The sequence below is a fragment of the Macrobrachium rosenbergii genome, chromosome 14 (assembly GCF_040412425.1).
Source record: "Macrobrachium rosenbergii isolate ZJJX-2024 chromosome 14, ASM4041242v1, whole genome shotgun sequence".
Taxonomy (NCBI): Eukaryota; Metazoa; Arthropoda; class Malacostraca; order Decapoda; family Palaemonidae; genus Macrobrachium; species Macrobrachium rosenbergii.
In genome coordinates, this window is record NC_089754.1 from 25,199,893 (window position 1) to 25,224,343 (window position 24,451).

General features: G+C 34.8%; 1 protein-coding gene across 12 annotated transcripts in view; it reads right to left on the bottom strand.

Moving 5' to 3' along the window:
• Positions 1-334: 334 nt before the first annotated feature.
• Positions 335-24,451, bottom strand: part of bel (ATP-dependent RNA helicase bel) — a 46,329-nt gene continuing 22,212 nt past the window's right edge. For 3 of the 12 annotated variants that reach the window (XM_067116167.1, XM_067116160.1, XM_067116157.1), the window contains 9 exons: positions 24,196-24,311; positions 23,826-23,975; positions 23,573-23,729; positions 23,303-23,465; positions 18,267-18,305; positions 11,264-11,439; positions 11,007-11,124; positions 10,458-10,727; positions 335-3,732 (listed from right to left, as the gene is read on the bottom strand). In XM_067116167.1, the coding sequence (XP_066972268.1) occupies positions 3,623-3,732; positions 10,458-10,727; positions 11,007-11,124; positions 11,264-11,439; positions 18,267-18,305; positions 23,303-23,465; positions 23,573-23,729; positions 23,826-23,975; positions 24,196-24,311 (1,299 nt within the window). In that variant the 3' untranslated portion in view covers positions 335-3,622. The remainder of the gene's footprint in view (positions 3,733-10,457; positions 10,728-11,006; positions 11,125-11,263; positions 11,440-18,266; positions 18,306-23,302; positions 23,466-23,572; positions 23,730-23,825; positions 23,976-24,195; positions 24,312-24,451) is intronic. The other 9 variants (XM_067116159.1, XM_067116168.1, XM_067116161.1 and 6 more) reach the window with 3 other exon arrangements.

Genomic DNA, 24,451 nt, shown 5'->3' on the forward strand with positions numbered 1-24,451 from the left:
AGCACAAACCATTTTTAAGTAAATCAACTAATGCAAGATATATGAGAATTCTAGGCGCTTTATCTTTGATGCTCTATCTCAGAGAAATTATTAGAAGTAAAAAAAAATTGGATTCACTACAGTAAAATTACTTCTCGTGCCCCACAAATAGCAAGAATAAGTTCAAGAATAACTCAAAATTACAAATATCATCTGATGACATTTTACAGTGCACTCCTCCTAGCTGGCTAAAAATCTGATGGCTTGCCTTTCCTTTCCCTCAGAAGTCATCTAAATCAGTTAAAAAGATAAACATTCATTACACAATAATTACCAAATGGACATAATACACATATTATTTTACAATTTTTATTTGACTTTGATAAAGCTTTGAATACATTTTCTAGTTCATAAATGTTCTAAATGCCAGAGTGAATATAATAGTATAGTAGTAGACTGTAATTTGCCATCCCTATCAATGTGAATCTCTCCTTAATTTCTAGAAATGAGAGAAATAAAAAATATTTCATAATCTTGTATAAAAAGACAGTACATTTTATCTACACAATATCTGGCGCAGAGACCCCCCAGTATATTTCCCCAATATTTTAGGTACACTTTTCTTTCCATGGGAAATGATGAGGACCACTTCCTGACCCTCCCGGAAGAGCTAATAATGATTAAAGCTCTCGCAGGGCCCGGAAGATGACATTGCTCTTCCTTGGTGGAAAGTTTAAGATCCCTCTCGGCTCCCATCTACTACTGCTGACAACCAAGCCAAAATAGCAGTATAACAGATATTACACATAAAAAGTCTCTTTCGGGACTACTTTTGTTGCTATACCATTAAAGCTGAAGTATTGATTGGTTTATGGTGGTTGACAGCAGTTGCAAGGGAACAATGCAACCCAATTATGAGTTGCCTATATATCCACACATTTCAAAAAGTGACATTCATGTTGGTTCAATAATTCTACATATATAATCATAACTATAATATTCATTTGGCTAATAACCAACAAGCAAGTTACATAAAATCCACATCTGTACACACCTACAAATCATTGTACCATGAGCAGTTAAAATTTTGCACAATTTATTATGTATATTCATACTGTATACCCTAGCTAACAATGCAATGCAGCATCCCACTGCAGGAGCTGTGCTTATACTTAAAATGAAAAAAAAAATCACCAGATTAGTTTTGAACACAGTAAATATCTCTAACAGATCATTGTGCTAACTTTGTACCTGATCAAAAGCTCCTGGATAAAACAGTTAATTCTAGCACCGTGTTACAAGGAGCAGAAACATTAGCTTGGGAAAATGCCCTAACAGTCAGATCTAAGGGCACTCATTTTGTTCACTAGGAACCAGGAGCCAAATTCTTACTGCACTCACACACACTCCTGCTTGCTTATAAAAAAGGAACAGTGCGCCATCACCGACTAGAGTTAGTCTGAGGGAGCATAAGCAGTGTCTGCTTATGCAGCATCATCTACAATAACAAATATGGATCACTAAATAAAGACATTTGTACATGAACATACAAACTAACATATCTTTGGCAATGCTCAGACTATGACTGAGATTACAAAAAATTATATAACTATAACCATTTGTGGAGGATATGATGATAAAAGTGGAATGTGGGCTGTACCTTGACTGCTATCAGTACATGCTGCTTCAACCCTGCTAGCTTATGCCAGGGAAGAGCTGGCAGCCCTCTGCCGGGGGCGTTCTCTGCCACAACCCAAACCTGGCCCCGCACCCAATAACCCGCCTCGTCGCGGGCAACAAACTATATCACAGTAATAACGGCAGTGTTCGCCAAAGTGAATAATACAGGTACACATGGCCTTCTTGTAATTTACAAGCAGTTTGACTTAACACCTAAGAAGGCTGCAATGTGCCACAATATAATTATAGTAAAGAGATGCATTAATACACCGCTGCTACTTCTCTCAGCGATGCCTCCCTGCCCAGTCTGTGACATCACCAGACAGAACACATTTGTCGAACACTGGATAAGCCTAAGCCCTGAGATGATTCAGGTGATTTGTATGACTCAGGGATGGATCATTACTGCAACATGCTAGCCACTGCCTTCATGAGACCAGGCTTGAGTGATGCTGCGGCCATGTGTTGCGGCTCTGGCCGCTACTGTGTAGAGGATGCTGCAACCAGCACCCAAATCCAACCAAACTAAAGTAAAAACTAGTGGGGTCTTCAAAACCAGAAGGAGAGACATAGACATCTCCATGCAGAGCCTCTTGAGGAATCAATCCTCTAAATATTTAATCTACTTATATAAATATAAATAAAGAACAACATAACAGTATATATTTGGGCTAAATTCAAATGTAATTCCGACAGGTTATTTTATTACTCAAATTTTTCTTCTGAGCCATCATTTTTTGAGTGATATTCATCACAGCTGCTCCAGAGGCTTCCTCAATGCTACAATCAAAAGGGACGGCAAAATATCAAATACTCAAACTTCCCAAAAGCCATGCTACAGAAGTCTACATATTATAATACCTTAATGAACGCAACAGTGTGTACGTTGCTGTTGCCTGGGTGGTCCAATGATTTCTTACTTAAATTACAATATTCTTATTACTTTTTCCTCTTCTCCTCCACTACAATAGATGCAGAGGTTCATTCTGATCTCACCCAGCAACACCACCGCTACATTTAAATATCCAGACACAAAAGTTAACAGCAGCCAACCTTGGCAGTTAGGATCAAAGGGATTGTAAAACAATGTTACACATCTGACCTGTCTCTACATCATCACCTTTACATCAGAAAGAAAAAATTATAATGTATTATATTAAAAAGGGCTTACAATCCTCAGTGCTACACAGTAGATCATGGTTATTCTATACCCATGAAAATGGATAAGAGGCGGGACCATACTATTATTATTTTGAGGCCCCTCCTCTTGATTGCAAAGTCACACACACAAAAATAAGATATAAAATATAAAAGTCCTTTTTCAAAATAAAGTCCTATTTGGTTTGTGATGCAGATTTTCTAGCAGTTAACATCAAGACAGAGCCTTCTTCGGTCAAGGTCAACATATTCAAGACAAAGTTCCAAGCTTGTGACATAAGAAAATTTCAAGCTTAAGGAGAACCCCGCAATATTGTGGTTCATTATCTTCATAAACAGTCAGCAGGGTTTGGACATTGACAACACTTAAAAGTTTGACTGCTGCTGAAAACTTTTTCTATGCCACTTTGTGGTCACTTGTTTCTGGGGACGAGTATATGAAACACTATTCATGGAAAAATTATGTCAATATATCAAGTAGACAATTACACTATGATGGGAAAATGTCTGTCAGTGAAAAGAATTATAAGTAATAAAAATAACAAATGATAATGGTATCCAGCTTCAAGCATATTTTCACTGAAAGTTTCACTTACGGTCTGTAAAGTATACGGAATCAACAAACACTTCTTGCCGGGGGAAGGCAAAAATGACCTTACAAACTAACAAGTGGGAGGAGGTGGTAGTTACACTTCCCCCAACTAAACTAAGAAAAGCAAACACTGCACTTCCACTAATTGTAGGGTCCCAGATATAACAAGTTTTGCACAAGGTGGCAAGGTGCCCAAGCTCCCGCTACCAGCGCTCAGTTACCCCACCAATCAGTCCCTGAGGCCCCGGAAGCGTTGTAGTTGTTATAACCACTATTTCCGCTGAAGCCTCCATAGCTCCCATAGTGGTTGAAATGAGGGGCAGCTGCAAAGTAAAATACCAATCATTAATCAAGTAGCAATGTTTAAAAATATTCTTAAATTTAAGATTACAGTATCTCGACAATTATGGTAAAAATGGGATCTAACTGTACACTTTTTTAATGAGGGAAAAACTGACATTAGATTTCCTTTATTAAAAATATTTTCTAGTTGTAGTTCTGAAAAGTCATTACTTGCCAATTTTTAGTGAAATGGTCGACTTCATACCATATTTTACCATATACACACATTGTATTCATGTATCTTGTAAAAAATACTGTCAATTTTCTCTTCATGGCTAAGAAACAAGGGCTCCTTCCCCAAAAGTTTTAGCTAGAACAATGTGTGCCCCTAACGTTTTCCTACTGGAGATTCCCTGAAACCGGATTTTTCACCTCTCGTGTTCTTTCCTAATTACATTAGTTATACTGAAATAGGATCAATTAATTCTGTGAATTTCTTTCTGGTAATTATATGAAAAGGCAATTTTAACAAAATTAATTGTTCAGACATTTGATTCCTTACTCAAAATTAATTGTTCTGACATTTGATTCCTTACTCAAATAAAAGGAACCACAGACCATGTATAGGTTTTTATAAACTAAAATTTGCAATCTTGTTGAGGTGTATGTCTTTTAAGGGGAGCACTGACGCCATAAGGCCCCATTATAAAGTAAATGATTGCTTCTACCCTATTCCTGAAGAGCTTTGCTTAAAATCTGTACCACTTATTCTACAACTAATAATGAAATTTCTCTTGCGGGGAAATTGAGAAATTCGACCTCCAAGTTCATTTGTTTCACAGCTGAAAAAACCATAATGTCACTTTTCAAAATTAATATGTAAAATTAAAGTTGCACAGAAAAGTGATCTTCCCGATGAAAAAATAAAGATACATAGTTATACTACACTCTGTAAAAGTTTCACTGAATTTGGTTGTCTTCTTGGAGAAATAAGCATTTAATTTTGAAAAAACTAAGTTTTGAAAAAACAGCAAAAGAAAAATAATTTTGGACTTTCAAAAATCCAGAGAGAATCTGGACGTCTAGAGCAAGTTATCCCTATCATTGTAACCATACTGTTTTCTCTGACACAACCCACAGAAAGAATGGGATATTTTAGGGGTGAAAATTACTTTAAAAAAAAAAAAAAAAATTAAATTTTTTTTTTTTTATACAATTTGTTGTTTATGGTACCATACAAATGATCAACAAACCTGTCCTTGAACCAATCTAATTAAGCCTGTTTTATGGGTGTTGGATGATAAAAAGTACATGAATATTTTTTATGTAAATTCTGAAAACTCAAAGCTGGTGAAATATGGCCATCCTACTGTGAAGGTACTGTAAAAACATTTTGCTTGTTTGTCCAAGATGAAAAATGACCATTGTGGAAAATCAAGATGGTCAAGTTCATTGCTAGTGCAGTGCATGCATTCTTGAGGAAGTTTGAAGATCCCAACAATATCCTTCAACCCTTAGCTACACAAACCCTAATGTTGTAGAGATGACATCAATATGGGCATCAACGGCATTCGAAGTGGGAGTTCAGTCATATGATGCTGGAGATAATGGCTGTCTATCTTTGGTTTCCAAACTTGCAAGTCTGGCTCCTTTTACTTGTATGTATCTAGCATTTTCATTTCCTCATTTGGTTTAGCGAACACACTTGCTTGTAAGTATATAGCATTTTCTTTTACTTCATTTGATTTAGTGAACACATCACTACTACTTTGTCTCAGTGTGACTGTACATACTAAGCACTGGAGATGATTTACTAAGAGTAAAACTATTTGAGAATATCAGCCAAAACATCAGCTTAGCGTCCACCAAAATAATATGGCATTATTCCCACCTTTGCATTTTTAGACTAATCTCCTGAAAACTTCCCTGTGAGCATCACCATATTCAAGGAATTGACTATTTCTTTACTTTCAAAATTTCACAAAAACTATGCAAAACCACTATTAAAGTACAGTCGACTGCCGCCTATTCGCAGATTTTTCTGTGGAATGTCTCCAAATTGTTTGTGGAAAATTCAGTAATTCATGGATTTTTTTGTCGTGGAATATTCACTATTTACTGTATTTGCATGTTATTTTTCGTGACTAAATACATTTTTTATGATAAAAATTATTTACTCATGTTCAAATGTAAACAAGAGTAAAATATCAATAAAATGTCATTTTTTTCCAATGCATATTTAAATATTTCTAACTCAGAGAGATAGAAACTTATGTAAGCCTTGGGAAAGAAACAGGTTTGTAAGATTTGCCCTGGTAATAAACCAGTTTTCTCTCCCCTCTTTAATGTGAACCCTCCCCAGCTCCATGAAACCGGTTTTCTCACCTCCTAGTAGCTGCTCAGAAATTATATTGAAACAAAGCTGCTCAGAAATGTTAAAATATTACAGCGATATTGAAATGTTAAAACATTAAAGTGATATCGAAATATTAAAATGATATTACTGCAACATGTTTTAGTAGGACAGTTAAGGTTACACGTAAACATATCAGTTCACCTTCTCAAGTTATCCTCTTTCTCCATAATAATTCATGAATAACTTCACTATTTTGATATTTAATGCTCTCTCTCAGTACTGTAAATATCCTTCAATGAAATATGAATTACTGTATCATTAACATAAATATATGAAACAAACTCCAGGAAGTTCACAAGCCATCAAATGAGCGCATGCATACATATGTACATTACAATTTTTTTATTGCTTTGACGTAGGCTCCATGATGACATGCTTTTGGCCGGAGGAGTTGGAAGTATCCAATCACAGAGCTTGTAGCAAACCCCCCCTCTCTCTCTCTCCATGATGACACGCTACTGGCTGGAAGTGTTGGAAATAACCAATCACAAAGCTTGTAGCTCAGATGCTTTGTGTATACTAGTCAGAAGGGATAGTTGTATTTTTTTTCTCTCTCACTGAGATATGAGAGAGAGATTTTTTATGCATATGTAACGTGTGTTATCTGTTTTGTAAAGTTTTATAGATAAACGTGAAATAATTTAGTAATACAAACCTGTTCAGGTTCAATTCCAAAGCTCATGCTCTTAGACGGTGGCCACTTGCATTATTTTCATTACATGAATTTTGAGGACCTTACTAATGTTCAGGGTGGAATTCTCCCCTAGTTTTCAACGTCTCTATTTTAAGTCTTTAATAGCATAAGAATGATATTTATTTCTCTGTTATTATTTCACCGGCTGACACGGGTCCCCGATCCAGAAAAAGGATTTTGACAAAGGAAAAATCTATTTCTGGGAGGGGCCCGTGTCACCTGGTGACCCACCCTGTTTTTCATTCTCTCCTCCCATGGTAAACATCATTCTAGTGGGGTGGGTGCTAACATGGAATGCGACTAGTGTTGCCTTGTGTACAGTCCATGAGTAGTGCATGGGCTTGTATCGGCACCTCTCTCGTTGGGACTTTTGACATTGGGAATCTTTATAGGGCAGGGTCCCGTGATTGTGACAATCTCACCCCTTTACCATATACGACTCCATTTCTTGGAGCTCGCTCTGGGGGTAGTAACCCCAGCTTTACATTTAGCTTTTCTCTGGTATCTAGCAACGGAATTACCTAGAAATAAGTGCTGAATGGATTATTTCACCGGGTGACATGGGTCCCCGATCCAGAAATAGATTTTTCCTTTGTCAAAATCCTTTTTTCATATTTTCCACGCTATAATTACAACCTTTTGCATTTCAATAACTAGGAAAATATAGTAAATTAGATAAGATTTTAGCACAATTCTATGGAATTCCAAGTCTTTTTCTGGTAGATAAGCAGGAGAGGGGTGTAGCTCTGTCAATCATTTTGACATATTGACGTGAAGGGTGCTGGGCAAACACACTCTCTCTCTCTCTCTCTATAAGGTTAACCTGAGTAGTTTTCACAAGTAGCTATAATCCATATATTTTTAAGGGCAATGTTGTAAGATGACTTTGAAATATTAAAGTGTTTTAGGATGATAGTTTAAGGTATATTTGGTGTAGGATGATAGTATAATGTATATTTGGTGTTTGAACTACAACAGAATTTTTCGTAGGGATAGGTCCCAGAACCCACTCTAAAAACACTTATAACTGCCAAATACTCTGTACCCCTTTAACTAAAATGCTTATAACTGGCTATTTTTCTTGTTCACTGTGTAATTTACTAGTTCAAACAAAAATACACCCCAAAACATCCAAAGTCATCTTACATTACCCTCCCTACATTCACTCGTACGTATATACACCCCTGAAATGCTTATGCCTATTTTAAAAGTTCATTGCCCAACTTGACAGTTCAAACAAAAATATACCTCAAACCATCATCCCAAAACACCCAAACATCATTTCAAAGTTATCTTTACGTTATGTACCCACCTACAACTGTTACTCTTAAGTATCTACTATATACACACACATTTTCTTTGGCCTAATGTAACTTTGCGCATCGTCTGCTGTACTGCGCATAATGTACGTACATTTTATTGATATTTTGCCGTGTTGTAAAATGACTCTGAAATTATATTTGCTGTACAGTACATTTTTTAGGATAATACTACTGTACAGATCATATCTAATTTACGTCGGTAGTTTAGAACAACGGGACACATTCCTCCAACAGCGATAATTTGTTACGTAAGGTTAGTATTTTTGTGATAAAAAAAATGATTTAGTACAGTAAGTTCTTGGTTTACATCGTACGTGACCTACGTCGTTTTGTGGCTAGTCCTCACCATCACCCATAAATTTATTAAAAAATTTTTGTTCCATCAATCTCTCTCTCTCTCAGTATACATAAACTTTAATGAGAAAACACAGCAAAATATCAATAAAATGTTATTTCACTTACAGAATCCATTTATACTGTATTATTATACTGATGACTTAATCACCGTAAAAATATTTAAAATCCTTATTTCATACACAGGCAACTCGGAACCCCCAGTAGCAAATTCCCTGATGACGGAATCTCTCTCTCTCTCTCTCTCCCGTACATCAGTACTGTACTGCACATATCCTTTAATGAAATATCAATTACTGTACCAAAAACCTAAAAAAGCCTGTAAATAAACCAATTCGGCAAGTTCACCACGAGATCGATGTAGGTAGTGTTGCCATATTTTTTGCTTTGATTTATTGTACCATATTTCATTACTATGATTATCACCCACATTATAACAGCACACGAGAATATTTTATCACTGTTGATGTCTCATCTCTGACCACCATAAAAATATTTAAAATACAAATTTTATACCTAGGCAACACTCAACACTCTTACTCTTCCCCATCCCCCCATAGTTTAACCGTGCCATCAAGTCTTGTCCAAAGCTAGTTACTGTGCTTAGAATTTGATGTACAGTATAAACACCTCAGTTCTCTCTCTCTCTCTCTCTCTCTCTCCCTCTCTCAGTATAGATATCCTTTACTGAGAAAATAACAGCAACTTAATGAATAGAGTGCTGCTCTACGAAAAAAAGCGAATTAAGTGATAATTTTAGAGATACGGTCCATAGAAAAATTCATGAACTAGTGAAAGTTCCCGCCTGACACTGAAAAAAATGTACCATAAAAATCCGCAACAGTGGGGGTCCACTGTATTAAAATAGGCAGTTACAAGCATTTTTAGAGGGGGTCTCTGTTGTTTGAAAGATTAAAATAAGTAGTTGTGTGTGTTTTTAGAGGGGTGTCAAGTTTTGAGGATTTTAGCTATTTGCAGGTGGTTGTGGTCCCTATCCCCCCCCCCCCAAATACCTGGGGTGACTGTATGGGAAGTCTACAAACTAAGTGGATGCGGTGGGCAAGTTCCGACAGATGTGCAGCTACACCTATTGTTTGGGAATAAAGCATTGTACAAACACCCTTAATAACAAGTTAAAGTATTACCAGATACCAAATTTTTTTTTTTATTAATTTCTAATGACATACCTGCATATGCCTCTTATAAAAGCAGTGCCAAGAGATCATATGAACACAAAATAACGATCTCAACATCTACACATTAAGCCATTTTAATAAGATTTGGAAGAACAAATGCTATCAACCTTATATAAATACTGAATGACAGTGTTCTGAATTCTCAAGTGCAATTACAAAAATATGAGTGTGTGTTGTGTCAAAAAGATCAAAAGATAATGGCAGCAGACAGGATGTATGTCTTTACGAACTGAGACAAAATTTTCCCAAGTGTAATGCAGCTGTGGAACTGAAGTAAATGCATATGAACTCCCACGAGTTTGATCCTGAGTTAAGGTAATGAAAGAAAAGGTGTCAAAAGTGTCCTTGATGACAAATAACTTCAATTAGCCTATGGGGGGCACAGACTCAAAATTTTGTTTAATGTTCCAAGTAAACAACTAAAGGTTTTCAATTGTAGCAGTCAAAAACCTTTGATACAGGCAGATGGGGCAAGTTGGTTACATCACTTTTCAGGTCGTTATAGAAATGCAACTCGATGGGATATCCCAGACTTGACTGTAATTAAATAGTTAGGTAATTTAATCTAAAAATTTCTAGTCACTTAAACAAGATTTTAGTATTAAGTACTTGAACAAATATGCACAGAACAGCGCTTGACTCTCATATGGTTGAGATGAAGGAACTTTTGAACAGTTCATTATTGTCAAAATTAGATGGCAAAAAGTACTCAACATTCAAGGCAATACTTACCTATTCAAATCTTATTGAGTGCAAAAGAAAGAAAAATACCACAATAACTAACCACCTCCAAAGTTGTTGAATCCTCCACCAGGCCGTGCAGGACCAGTAGTATGATTAGCTTTGTTTCGGTCAGCCTGGCGGTAATCACGAGATCCAAATCCACCACCAAAGCGCTTTCCGCCAGTGCGTCCACGGGCTCCACTACCCCAACGACTCTCGGAAGCAATGGCTTCCAACCACTTGGGTAATTCCTGTTTGGCTTCTTGCAGTAATTCCACAAGATCACGAACCATGTTACGGTTCTTGTCATTAAAGAAACTTGTGGCGAGACCTACAATGTTAAGATAAATCTTATTATAAAACCTGAAAACTCTTCAAATTGGAAGTTCTCAAAAAGCTTTTCTAAGCTAACCAAAATAAAACAAATTTAAATAAACAAAAAAACACACCCACCACTGAAAAAGTATAATTTTAATTTTTAATTATTTCTGTTCTTTTTTTCTGTGAAGCTTCCTTTGCAAGTTTATGTATATATAGGTTTGTTCCATTTAAATACTTCAGCATTTAAAATAATGCAACACTGTATGGCTTCCTTAAGAGATATACTTACCTAAATTACCCATACGTCCAGTTCGACCAATACGATGAACATATTCCTCTATATCTGATGGCAAATCAAAGTTGATGACATGTTTTACATGTGGAATGTCCAAACCACGAGCAGCAACCTAAAATAAAAGAAATTCATCCAGACTTGCAATCAACTCGCTGATGGATAAAGTTTCACAATTTATCAAGACTTGCAATAAACACACAGCTGGTCACTAACAAATTATAAATTCAATAAAGTAATGGAAGACAACGTACTGCAGTGGCAACTAGTATGGGGCACTGGCCAGAACGGAACACCCTGAGAGCATCTTCTCGTTCTCGCTGACTGCGATCTCCATGGATGCTGGTGACGGGGTAACCATGTCGATATAAGAACTCTTCTAAGGCATCAGCACCTTTCTTGGTCTCCACAAATACTAAAGTGAGGGATTCTGAAAACCAGTACTTACATAAATTCTCTTGAAAGAATAAGTACATACATTTAGCTTACATTTAATAGAAATTTCCTTTAGCATCTGCCTAATAGGTCCCATACCTACAGACCAAGCAGGGCTTTTGCAAGTAGATTGGCAACATTTCTGATAGAGAGAACCTTTACAAAAAGGAAGTGCTTCTTTCTATAGAAGTCCTTAAGGATGTGCCAGAAGAAAGGAACATATTGCTGTAAAGGACAAGCAAAGATTCATGGTTAACGTGAGAAAAGAAGATCATTGTCAATATGAAACTGGAAAGATATAAATCCAATGACGGGAAAACTGATAGAGCTCTCAAAACTCGACATGATTTAGCCAATGTAATGAGAAGGGGCAAGAAGCAATTAGTCAGAAAATAACAGATATGCAAGTTGAAAAGAAGTACAATTAAAAGAAAAAGGGGCATAAAGAAGAACCAAATAGGAATCAGGCAGGCAAAAGAGCATTGCATAAGACAAACGACAGTAGTGATTAATTTAATCTCTAGTCATGTAGGTAAAATATGAAGAAATAACAATATACTGTAACATACTATTAAATTTACTTGCTTATTTTCCTGTCTTCTGAACAGAAACCTTTTTTTTTTTTTTGAGTTTGGTGAAAAGTAGAGAAAAGTTTTTAAGGGAGATTACATACCGAGGTATTTAAACATAAAGGCAAGGAAAATATGATGCCCAATCAAGGTGCTGATTCAACCATCTGACTGGTCAAGCCATGATTCTTGTCCGATAATTCTTATAAAGTATTTCTCCAACCAGTTTAATTTTGTCAAGCGGTATTGTTGGCTTCATCTCTGCTCCTGCTTATTACAGTACACAGCTTTCATTCTCTTTCCTGTTTTGTTGTTATTTCAAAATGCATCATTTCACACAATGTATGATGTGTTTGGGACTCTTTAGTCAATAACATATGCATAGAAATATAGCTGTATAATGATTGAGCAGAGAGATAAGATAGATAAAAAGAGAGAGAGAGAGAGAGAGAGAGAGAGAGAGAGAGAGAGAGAGAGAGAGAGAGAGAGAGAGAGAGAGAGAGAGAGAGAGAGAGAGAGAGAGAGAGAGAGAGAGAGAGAGAGAGAGAGAGAGAGAGAGAGAGAGAGAGAGAGAGATATGTCTGGGGTGTGCGTGATATATAATTAGCCTGTCCCTCACGGGTTATGCAATAAAGGTAATGCTGAGCCTGAAGAACAAAGATTGGGAGGAGGGGGAGGGGAGAAGGGGTTGTCCAAGGGGTTGACCAGCATTTTAAAAGTATGCCTAAAAGAGGGGAAGCTTTTGAAGAAATACACCTGAGGAATATTTTTCCCCAGTGAATAAAATAGCAATGATCATATAGTAAATTTAAAAACTGCAGGGGTAAAACATTACTTTGTACACACACACAATGGTGTATGTTGTAAGACCCAACAAAAGGAATAGTACAGGAAAAACAGATACAGGGATATGTTACTACAATATTTCACTAATTTCTCACATTCTCACAGATTAGTATATTTTATGCATGGTACTTTGAATCTAACAAAAGGTAATATTTTTTTAATTAATTGCCCAAGTTCTGTTCGTCTTCACCCTTCAACTACCCAGCACATTTTTCAGGCATGTGCATACAAACTGGCTTGAGAAACCCATTCACTCACTTTTTATAATAGAAAAATAAGAATACATTTCTTTAGAGCTGTGTACTTTTTCCCTTCACTTTCAGCTTCCTTTAAACTTAATTTAATAAATAAAAAATGATAAAACATTTCAGTTTTTAGATAAAGATTTTGTTGTATGCACAGACTTTAGGTCGACTTAAATTCTTGTGAAATGAGCTCTAAAAGTAAAACTGTAGAAAAAAAAAAGCTATGAACTACTTTCCTAGCATTATACAAGGGTAGAAATTTGTACCATAGGAACAGAAAAAAGCTATTACTACTATAAAACTAAATAAAACAAAAGACCTGACAATTTTTATACTTTGAATTCTGATCTAATTTCTGAGTTGAAATCACTATAAAGGACCTTAGGTGGGGATACAGAAGTTAAGACATTCTCTCCTGGCTCACACACACACACACATTTTTGTTGTACTCTTTAATTACCGATAGTTGATTTGATTCATGAACGTTTGGTACAATGATCTGGCATTGACCAGCTGGTATTCAGTTACAGTATTACATTCTGATATAAACAAATGTTCAATTTATCAGTGTACCTTAACCTTACCACTATATTATTACATACACTTAAATCAAACCTTTAGGCACTTCAGTAATTGTCTTTCTGGTTACACAGGCACCTCGACTTAATCGTTACTTATCGGAAGTGTCATCATGCCCCCAAAAAAGGTGGATTTTAAGCTTATTATTTTGCAAGCAAAGTAGGTTTGACTATCTCTTCTCTTGTGTTAAAAGTTCTAACTAGAGTGTACAGTATAACTACATAATGTGTCTGTTGGACACTGTTAAATTTATACTTTAAAAAAGTAATTCTTTTTAAAAGTGAGTGTCACACGGTTTATCTGGCAATGAGGTACTAAGAAATTCTGAGTGTTTGGTTAAATTAAGTGCATATAAGTACAGAATCTATATTTCAGACAAACTAATGCAAATCACTGTTAAAAAATATAATTTTAGAGTCTATAATGAATTTTATTAAGTGATTTTGTCTCGCTGTTTGAGAACATGCTCTAAAGTTGTAACAGTACCCATTTGCAAAACTCTAATAATACATTTGTATCTAAACTATTGATAATTCAGATAAAACTGTATATTTACTCCATCCAATTATATAGCACTTATTACAACTTTATATGAAATAACACTGTGATCATATGCCATTTGCATTCTGGTAATGTTTACATTCTCAAAATCATCAGCTGACAGTTTTACCGACATAATTACTATTAGTTGCTAGATGAAGCATGATTCAAGATACATTTTTTTTTTGTAAATTAATAAAGCTTGGTTAAAAAATATAGCATATCTTCATCTATATAAAATTTTAAATTAAGTAAAACTATACATTTGTCCTTTTTGGACATCATTTTTGGCTATCCAACATATTTTGTAGCCTGTACTTGATTTCTTTCTTCAGTCACAGTTACATCATGCAACTTTAATGATATACTTTCTCGAGACCTTTTTCTTCACTGCGTGAAGGGTGAATAAAAATTAATTTCATTTTTACATAAGTCAACAATGAGAATTGCCAAGTTTTTAACAAGTCGACAACTGTAATGCAAGTCTAAATAAACATTAGTTATAGTAACTAATGTCACCAAACAGCCTCTTCTTGATTTAGATGATTATGTTAGAGCTTGCAGCTGTTTAGCTGACTAGTAGTCATTGAAACAATATGTGGTTGTTAATTATAAGAAATAGTAATGAATTATTGGGTAAATCTGGTTGAATGTGGCCATTTAGAGAGAGAGAGAGAGAGAGAGAGAGAGAGAGAGAGAGAGAGAGAGAGAGAGAGAGAGAGAGAGAGAGTGTGTGTGTGTGTGTGTGTGTGTGTGTGTGTGTGTGTGTGTGTGTGTGTGTGTGTGTGTGTGTGTGTGTGTGTGTTCTTGTAACTTACATTAAAACAAAGATGTTTGTGTTTTTTGTACTGTAGTGTTTTTTTTTTCTTTTACATGCCCTGTCTCTTTTACATATGAACTATAGCAATCAGGTAATGTTTTCATTAGGTTAAAACTGCCCAGCACTGTATTATATGTATTTTTATAAGCAATAATTTTGCAGATTATTATTAAGTACATATCTGAAACTGAATGAGAATAAATATTTTAGATAATGTACATATCAAAATGACAGTTAGGATAGGCTTTAACTATTTTATATAAACTGCTGTTCACTAAAAGCTAGAGAACCCTCCAGGTTACAGTATTATTTTGGCCATTTGCCAATCTTTGTTACTTAACTGATTTCCTTCATTTCTGGGAGAGCAGCCCCACAAAAACTGTCTGTTAAGTTGAGGTCTAAAATCCTTCTTGATAGTTTTCTTATTGTCTGTTTTTTTAATTACATATTAAAACTGCTGTCAGCCTTGTGCTTTGTGCACTCTGAATTTTTATATTTCCTGTATTTTGCTATTCAGTATTAGATTCTTGTGATGTACAGTAAACATTTAAAAGCTCGGGTGTTGGAACGCCACAAATAAATCCTTAATTGAAAATTCTAAATTGCAAACATTTCTATGTTTATATAAATGATTTTAAATTAAAAATTTCTTTTAAATATCAAATCTAACCTTATTTGCATTTTCCTGATATGCTAATTCCCATTCCAAATACTCCTGATTGTATGCTTTGATATGTTAAATTCCTTTCCAACTTGCTATTAGTTTTAAAGTTTCACAGTGCTGTTTGCAAACAGTACAGAAAAACCCCAGAAACTGGATAACAGAAAGGGCAGAAGCTGAGAATCAAATGTGTGCAAAAGGGGGTTACAAGTATATGAAAACCAGGAATGTGGAGCAATGGAGCAAGTGTAATCCACAAGGGTATTTAGGATTAAAGGTAATCGCTGTTGGTAGGTTAAGAGAAGAGTCAATCAGGATAAGTGAGGGTACAGGGTGTTCAAAAAAGAAGAGAGAAGTGTCTATGGAAGCCAAAGCTGAATGTATGATGGAACTCTTTGGGTTAATGCTCTTCAAGAAAAAGTCTGGATGTTGAATAAAAATAAAATTAGCTTAGGTGGAAAAATGGATTTGTATTTAGGTCATGTACAAGAATGGAGGATGACAGGTTGGTGCAGTGTGTGTAAATTGTAATAATTGGAAAGGCTACGAAGCCTTACAGAAATTCTGAGCAAGATGTAATTGAATAGGTCTTAACCCAAGAACCAAGAAAATTAGGTGCAAGACAGAGCTGTAAATGTGCTGGTAAAAGGCTTCTGAGTAGGTGAACAAAGCAATCAAGCTGTGGAAGATTTCTGAACAAGGTTCTTTCTCAGTTCAAGAATTACAGTATGAAATACTGTAATGACCAGTTTTCAGTTTTCTCTAAAACATGCCATTACAGAATACTATTGCATATCAGAAAAATATAATTACATACTTCATGGAAACAAATAGGCATTTTTTCATGCATACATCGTACTTTCCATTGCTGGAGTACACCTACTAAACTCACTGCTACAAAGATTACAAAATATGGCTAATTTTAACCATTTTGTTAAAAAAATTGGTTTTCATATCTATCTACTAAACTTTGTGAACATGCATATGAAAAACAATTACAACAAACTATTTAAAAAGTATTGGAACTAAGTTTGGCTGATACAATATGGGAATATTGTCAAAAATGTTAGAATGAACACAATCTAATTGTATATGTCCTAAGAAAAACGACATACACTGTAACTCCAAAATACCTGATTACCAATGGTTAAAAAACCTTGAGCCCACTGCTAAATACCTAAAGGAACTACAAGTTAAATTACCATATTTAGATTTAAAAATTCCACAAAAATGTTTACAACAGAACTGAAAGACAAATCAGCCATACTTTAAAACTTATGTTTAAGAGTTGTATTTTCCTATGGAACATAGCTACCCATGCAAAATAAGCTAGTAAGAGGGTTGATGAAGGAGAAATTTTTACTTTAAAATCTTGGATGGCACTGAATGATCTTACTTAAATGGAATGAACTGCACAAAAATAAAATGTGTACACATAATATGGTGACAGTATATGATACCATGCTGAAGCAATGAAAGCTTAAAATAAATTAGTCCCAATTTTAATTATGAAAGCCTAAAAATATGGTTACCAAACACTTACTATTTTTTTTTTAACATTAGGGTCTTAACTGTCTTGGCTGATGATGAACTTCACTATTCTTAACATTTCAATTTCTCCAATAATAAAGCAAAACACCATTTGTTTTACAGTTTGAAAAAGTATTTAGTGATATTCAGTAATGACATTTTTAAGTTGAAATGTATAGAAAATCTTTATAAAAAATTATCTGGTGCTATTATGTGATGACACTAACAGAGCTTAAATTTCTTGACTGATGAACTTCCCTATTTGTAAGATTACCATTCCTCCAATAATATAAATATTACTCATTACCCAGTATAAACCACAGAGAAATCCCTTAGTTTTCATCCAAAAATGTGTCAAGGACCAATTACTTTACTTGCACATTGATATCTAGATTACCTAACTAAAATATTCATTCATACATAGGGAACAGTATAGCTATGCTACCAAAGATGATGATGATTAAGTAAGTAGTTTTCAAAGGCCTACACCTTCATTTAAAATTAAATGAAATTATAAAATAATCCAACAGTCTAAAGTGTATTATACTTCTGAACTAAACAGTACTTGAAATCTCCTTAATCAAAATACTTGATACTGCCACTGCCCCTACTCTGTACACATGAATAAAACAATACATAAAAGATTATTAGAGAGCAGTGCTTCATTTAAGGTGCCAATCCAGTTGCCTTGAATAGTATACTTAAGGAAATTTCTTTTTAAAAGTTTCAAGCATAATCTACTACGGCCAATACCGCATTCTACTCCACATGATTAATGATCTCTGATGAAGCAACAGTGTATACAGCCAAGCCTATCGTGACAATAGTAAAGATGAGGACAGCAATGATGATAGAAAAACAGTTCAAGTGATACAAGTACATTAGATTTAATCACTTGGTTTTACATGCATGAGTAGAATGGTATGGCAATTTGATATAGTATCTTAAATAATGATACAATCACTAGTCCTACTGCTGATAGTTTTATGGTGAGAAGCAGAGATACAATACAAGCTACTGTGAAAATATTACCTTCTTGTGGAGGGAGTGCAACCATGGCCATTTTATTATCTGCAAAAAAATCTTTGTTTACAAGTAAATCTACTCCATAAGTTAAAAGGCATAACATACTACAGAAATAATTTGGGTTATGCACAGGGATATACCAAACAATGCTTGTTAACTTACAAGATGAACTTGGTTTCAAAACTCAGCAATTAACATCCCACAAACAATTACACATATTCAACACACATATTAGTAAAAAAAAAACTGAAACATAAGCTTTTGATATAATATGAAAAACTTCAACCAGCTTTATACATGTATGGCTAACCATTTTGTACCACACAAAAAATGTGATTAGTTGACACTACAAACAGTTCTACCCTATTCCATCTTGAGACTTGATGTACCAAACACCACCTCAACCCTAACATTCTTAAATGGTTCAGCAATCTTTAGCCAAAATAAACTGCTATTAACATACTCTTCCATTAAAAAAAAAAAAAAAAAACTGATTCCTTAGTGAGGACACTACCAATGCTGTCAAAGCTACTTTTAACACACTGGTTACATGAATCACAAAAGCTGGGAAGCATTAAAATAAAATGCATCTGCTCTGCTGATAAAATGGCACAAAACACTGCAATACTTAATCCTAGGCCATGAACACTGGCAATATGTGTACTTAGTTGATAATCCTGCATGTAATATAACAGGTAGCCAATACATCTTACCCGTACATTACAAAAGCATAATGCCAAGGTATCAACACAAAACAACAAGTTTCTACAAACAAAATGAATTTCTGCATGTGGATAATGACCGGAACATTCAATTCTCAATATCTTGGAGATGATCAATCATGAAATGAACCTGAAACATGAACAAACTTACCCTTATGTGCATTTCATAAGATTACTAAAAGTAAACAACATAAGAGCTGAACATGGCTTACTAATATTGTAACTGAAGGCAATGTATGTTAACCCTTTAACGCCGAAGCCCTATTTACAAAAACGTCTCCCGTATGCCGGCGGTGTTCGGTGAGTTAACGCCGAAGCGGAAAAAAAAGTTTTTTTCCAAAAATCACAGCACGCTTAGTTTTTTTAAGAGTTCATTTTTGGCTCATTTTTTTGTCATTGCCTGAAGTTTAGTATGCAACCATCAGAAATGAAAAAAATATCATTATCATACATAAATATTGGAATATATGACAACGAAAAAAAAAACTCTTATATATATACAATTGTATACAAATCGCGCTGTAAGCAAAACGGTTAAAGCTAATGAGTTAATTTTTTTTAGTTGTATTGTAAACTAAATTGCGATGATTTTGGTATATAACAAATTTTAAAACGATCAAAGCAACACAGAGAAAATATTATCACAAAATGATGCATGAATTTGTAATGCGCGGATGTAAAAAAGTTTTTTTCAAAAATTCACCATAAATCGAAATATTGTGCTAGAGACTTCCCGTTTGTTGAAAAATGAAGCTAATTGATTGAATATTACTAGACTGTAAGTGTTTTAGCTTACAATTGCAGTTTTCAACCATTTCGGTCGAGTTAAAGTTGACCGAAAGTCGAATTTTTTATATTTATCGTGATTTATATGGAAATATTTCAAAACTGATAAAAGCTACAATCATGACTTATTTTTTGTTGTATTGTACATGAAATTGCACACATTCTCATATATAAAACTTTATGTAACGACTAATATAAAACGGTGCAAATATTACGACAACAAGACGAAAGAATTTCTGAGATGTTCGGCCGAGTTACCGCGCAGACGTAAGGAAAATGTTTTTTTTTAAATTCACCATAAATCGAAATATTGTGCTAGAGACTTCCAATTTATTGCAAAATGAAGTTAAACGATTGAATATTACTAGAATGTAAGAGTTATAGCTTACAATTGCGTTTTTTGACCATTTCGGTCGAGTTAAAGTTGACCGAAGGTTGAAATTTTGGCAGTTATCGTGATTTATGTGAAAATATTTCAAAACTGATAAAAGCTACAACCATGAGCTATTTTCTGTTGTATTCTACATGAAATTGCGCACATTTTCATATATAAAAGTTTATGTAACGACTAATGTAAAACGATGCAAACATTACGACAACATGACGAAAGAATTTCTGAGATATTCGGCCGAGTTACCGCACGCAGACGTAAGGAAAAAAAATTTTTTTTTTTTCAGAAATTCACCATAAATCGAAATATTGTGCTAGAGACTTGCAGTTTGTTGCAAAATGAAGGTACATGATTGAATATTACTAGAATGTAAGAGTTTTAGCTTATAATTGCGTTTTTTTACCATTTCGGTCGAGTTAAAGTTGACCGAAACTTGAAATTTTGGCAGTTATCTTGATTTATATGAAAATATTTCAAAACTGATAAAAGCTACAACCATGAGTTATTTTCTGTTGTATTCTACATGAAATTGCGCACATTTCCATATATAAAACGTGACGAAAGAATTTCTGGCGCGGATGTAAGGAAAAAGTTTTTTCAAAAATTCACCATAAATCGAAATGTTGTGCTAGAGACTTCCAATTGGTTGCAAAATGAAGGTAAATGATTGAATATTACTAGAATGTAAGAGTTTTAGCTTACAATTGCGTTTGTTGACCATTTCGGTCGAGTCAAAGTTGACCGAAGGTTGAAATTTTGGCAGTTATCGTGGTTTATATGAAAATATTTCCAAACTGATAAAAGCTACAACCATGGGTTGTATTTTGCTGTATTGTACATGAAATTGCGCACATTTTCATATATAAAACTTTATGTAACGGCTAATATAGAGCAATGCAAAAATTACGACAAAATGATGAAAGAATTTATGAAATTTTCGGCTGAGTTACCAACCGTGCGTAAGAAAAAAGACTTATTCAAAAATTCACCATAAATTGAAATATTGTGCTAGAGACTTCCAATTTGTTGCAAAGTGAAGGTACATGATTGAATATTACTAGAATGTATGAGTTTTAGCTTACAATTGCGTTTTTCGACCATTTCGGTCGAGTCAAAGTTGACCGAAGGTTGAAATTTTTTGTAGTTGACGTACGGTACGTCCACTCGGCACCCAACAGACAATTTTAGTCGACGTATGATACGTCCAATAGGCGTTTAAGGGTTAACTGCAGTGTACATAGAAAATTCAACTTAGGGAATAGTTATGCTTATATGCACTGAAGTTCTTTATTTTGTCTTTTAAGTGTTGGCAACCTTTATGAAATTCATTAAGTTGTAATAAAAAAAAAAGCTACAAGACTAGACACAATGCACTTCACACTTTATAAATTAGTTTTCTAACATTAAGCTGTTGATCACAAAATGTGTTAGTTCTAGATAAAAAAAAAAAGTTCTAGGTTTAAAAAGTCACTCCTCAGAATTTACCTGCATCTTGTTGAAAAGAGGGGGGAAGGGGGGACTGCACAAAAAGCTTCAGTATTAGCTGCTTCATACACTCCAGCAGTCTCAAATATCCCTTAAACACTGTATTACTCACCTCAATCTTGTCTACCTTCTCTGGATTTTACGGCCCTCCTTTTCAGTACATCTCTCACATCATCTTAAGCTTCTCAAGTTTCCCCCTCCTACCACATTCCAACACTTCCAAATGATACACTCTAGACCTACCAATCATTCCTCCTCTCTTTCTGAGAATGATCAAACCATCTCAAAACACCATGATCATGGCAGCTGCTGAAACCAGACCACTGAACTCTGAACCTCCCTACAGTATATTGAACTTCTAACACTTCTATAAATCTCTACACTCCTCACCCTTTTAATTATTTTCATCCACAAAATGCAAACAGCATCTCAGGAACCTTAAAATTTTAACACTTCTATAAATCTCTACACTCCTCACCCTTTTAATTATTTTTATCCACAAAACGCAAACAGCATCTCGGGAACCTTAAATTTTTTTTTATTTTACACTAACAAAAAATCCACTTCAATTCTACTTCCACCTTGGCTTTCACAGATAATCATAATCTAGTCTCTTCCCAATCTTTTGCATATGCACTGCTACCTACCTAGTTTCACCTACTCTCTTTTTCTGTCATACTACACTCATGCATTACATTTATGCCCAAATACCCTGATAAACCAGCATCTTCCATTCTTCCGCCATCCATATAAACAATAACTGCATACTAACTGGTCTCCATTTCCACTCAACCATACTTGTTTAAATTTACTTGCAACTTTCTCTTATTGCAAACACTTTCATTTCTGCAATTTCTATTTGCAGAAACTGGTCACATCAGCAGTCATCCAACACACTGATTTGCTCCTCATTTTCTTAGCCCAAAGCCATTACAAATAGGACCAGTTTCCCTTCTCTGACTCCCTGCAGCATTATTCCGTCCTTAGATATTAAGGACCATGAAGGAAACTACTCTTTCTCTATTTGTTCAAAAACTTTTCTTTTTTTCAATTTAAAGTTTACTTTTATACCAAAAACAAAAATCTCCCAAATATGCTACTTATAAGATTCTTTAATGTGCCAGATACACACTCATAGGCAGTACTTAATGATGGGATATTGTAAGAAACAACTGATCAAATATAATACCTAACCAGTATAATAGAAAAAAAGAAAAACAACATCCACAAAACACCACCTAAAGAATAAGGCTAATTTTCTATGCTGGATAACCAAACCAATAAAACTCTGCAACTTGGAAGGCTAGCAGAAGGATTTCTTCTTGAATTAAAGAGGTGAAAATTAGAACACCATAAAATTACAAGTAGTTTGTAAAAAGGGACAAAAAACCTTCCATACTGCCTAGTATTTTGGGTAAGGCAAACACTTGGCAGCACATCTAGATGAAATGCTACTTCCTTTTTTACCTCATTTTCCTCAACATCATGTAATAACCATGCACACTAACACAACCACCACTATATCTACAATGCTTTACAGACCAGGAAAAGAAATTAACACTGAAAAAGCATAAAATAGCAAATGTTTCAAGTTGTTCAAGATGAAAACTCAGGCAGTTCATCTGGTAAGCAACAAAATGTGAATGACTAATATGCACCCTTGTTGGCATTGCTGAGTCGATCTAATCCAGCCGCATTCAGAATATCCAAGAGGAAAGATCGCTTATCATCCTCGGCTACCCAAACAATCTTCTGTGTAATGTTCTCTGATGTAGACCCAACACGGCCAACAGCTAAGAAAATGTAGTTGTCCAGGAAGTCCTGGAATTACATAAAAATTTTCATGAAAAACAATTCCTACTTACACACTAGATACATTTTCTTACATGTTAAGTATCTGAAGTGAGTTGAAAATCAAAGTGGCAAACCTGTGCTAGTCGCTGAATTTCCTTGGGGAAAGTTGCAGAAAACATAAGGGTCTGACGTCGACCAGTTGGAGGCATGTTATCCTCTTCCACAATACGCCGGATCTGAGGCTCAAAACCCATGTCCAGCATACGGTCAGCCTCATCCAGTACCAGGAATCTGTACAATTAATATTATTAAAAATATGTATTTGATACTGTACAAAAGTCACATTAATATCAATTCACAAAGGAAGGAAATTAATATGAAACTTACTTAACATAATCAAGACCAACTTTTCCACGGTCAATCATGTCAGCCAGGCGACCAGGGGTTGCAACAAGCAAGTGGCAACCACGTGATAGATCCCTCATCTGTGCCACAACATCTGCACCACCATACACCACACATGGACGCACTCGAGCCCTGTACGGAAGTTAATGAAATATGGATACCTTCCACAAACACCTCATCACCAAAAAGAGAAGTATGTCTACACAAATTAGTGCCCAACACTAATTTATAAAAGAAACTTAAAGATTCAAATAAAATGTTACAAATTAAAAATACTAAAAATAATCAATGATATGCTGGTATTTTAAATTCTGTACGCAGCATGTCAACAAGCAAAGATAAGGTAACACACCTATAAGAGAACTTGCGTGACTCATCGTAAATCTGTGTTGCCAGCTCACGAGTTGGTGCCAAGACAAGAGCAAGGGGATATTGCTTATTGCGGCCTCGGGGGTTATTATTCTTGACCTACGAAGAGGGAAAATTTAAGGTTCACAACTAATACAAGACATGCTTAATTAAAGCATTATTTTTTTTGGTAATTTCAGTGAAAGAATTTATCCAACCTTATATCCATTACCATTTTTCAACCAACTTTCATAAAATAT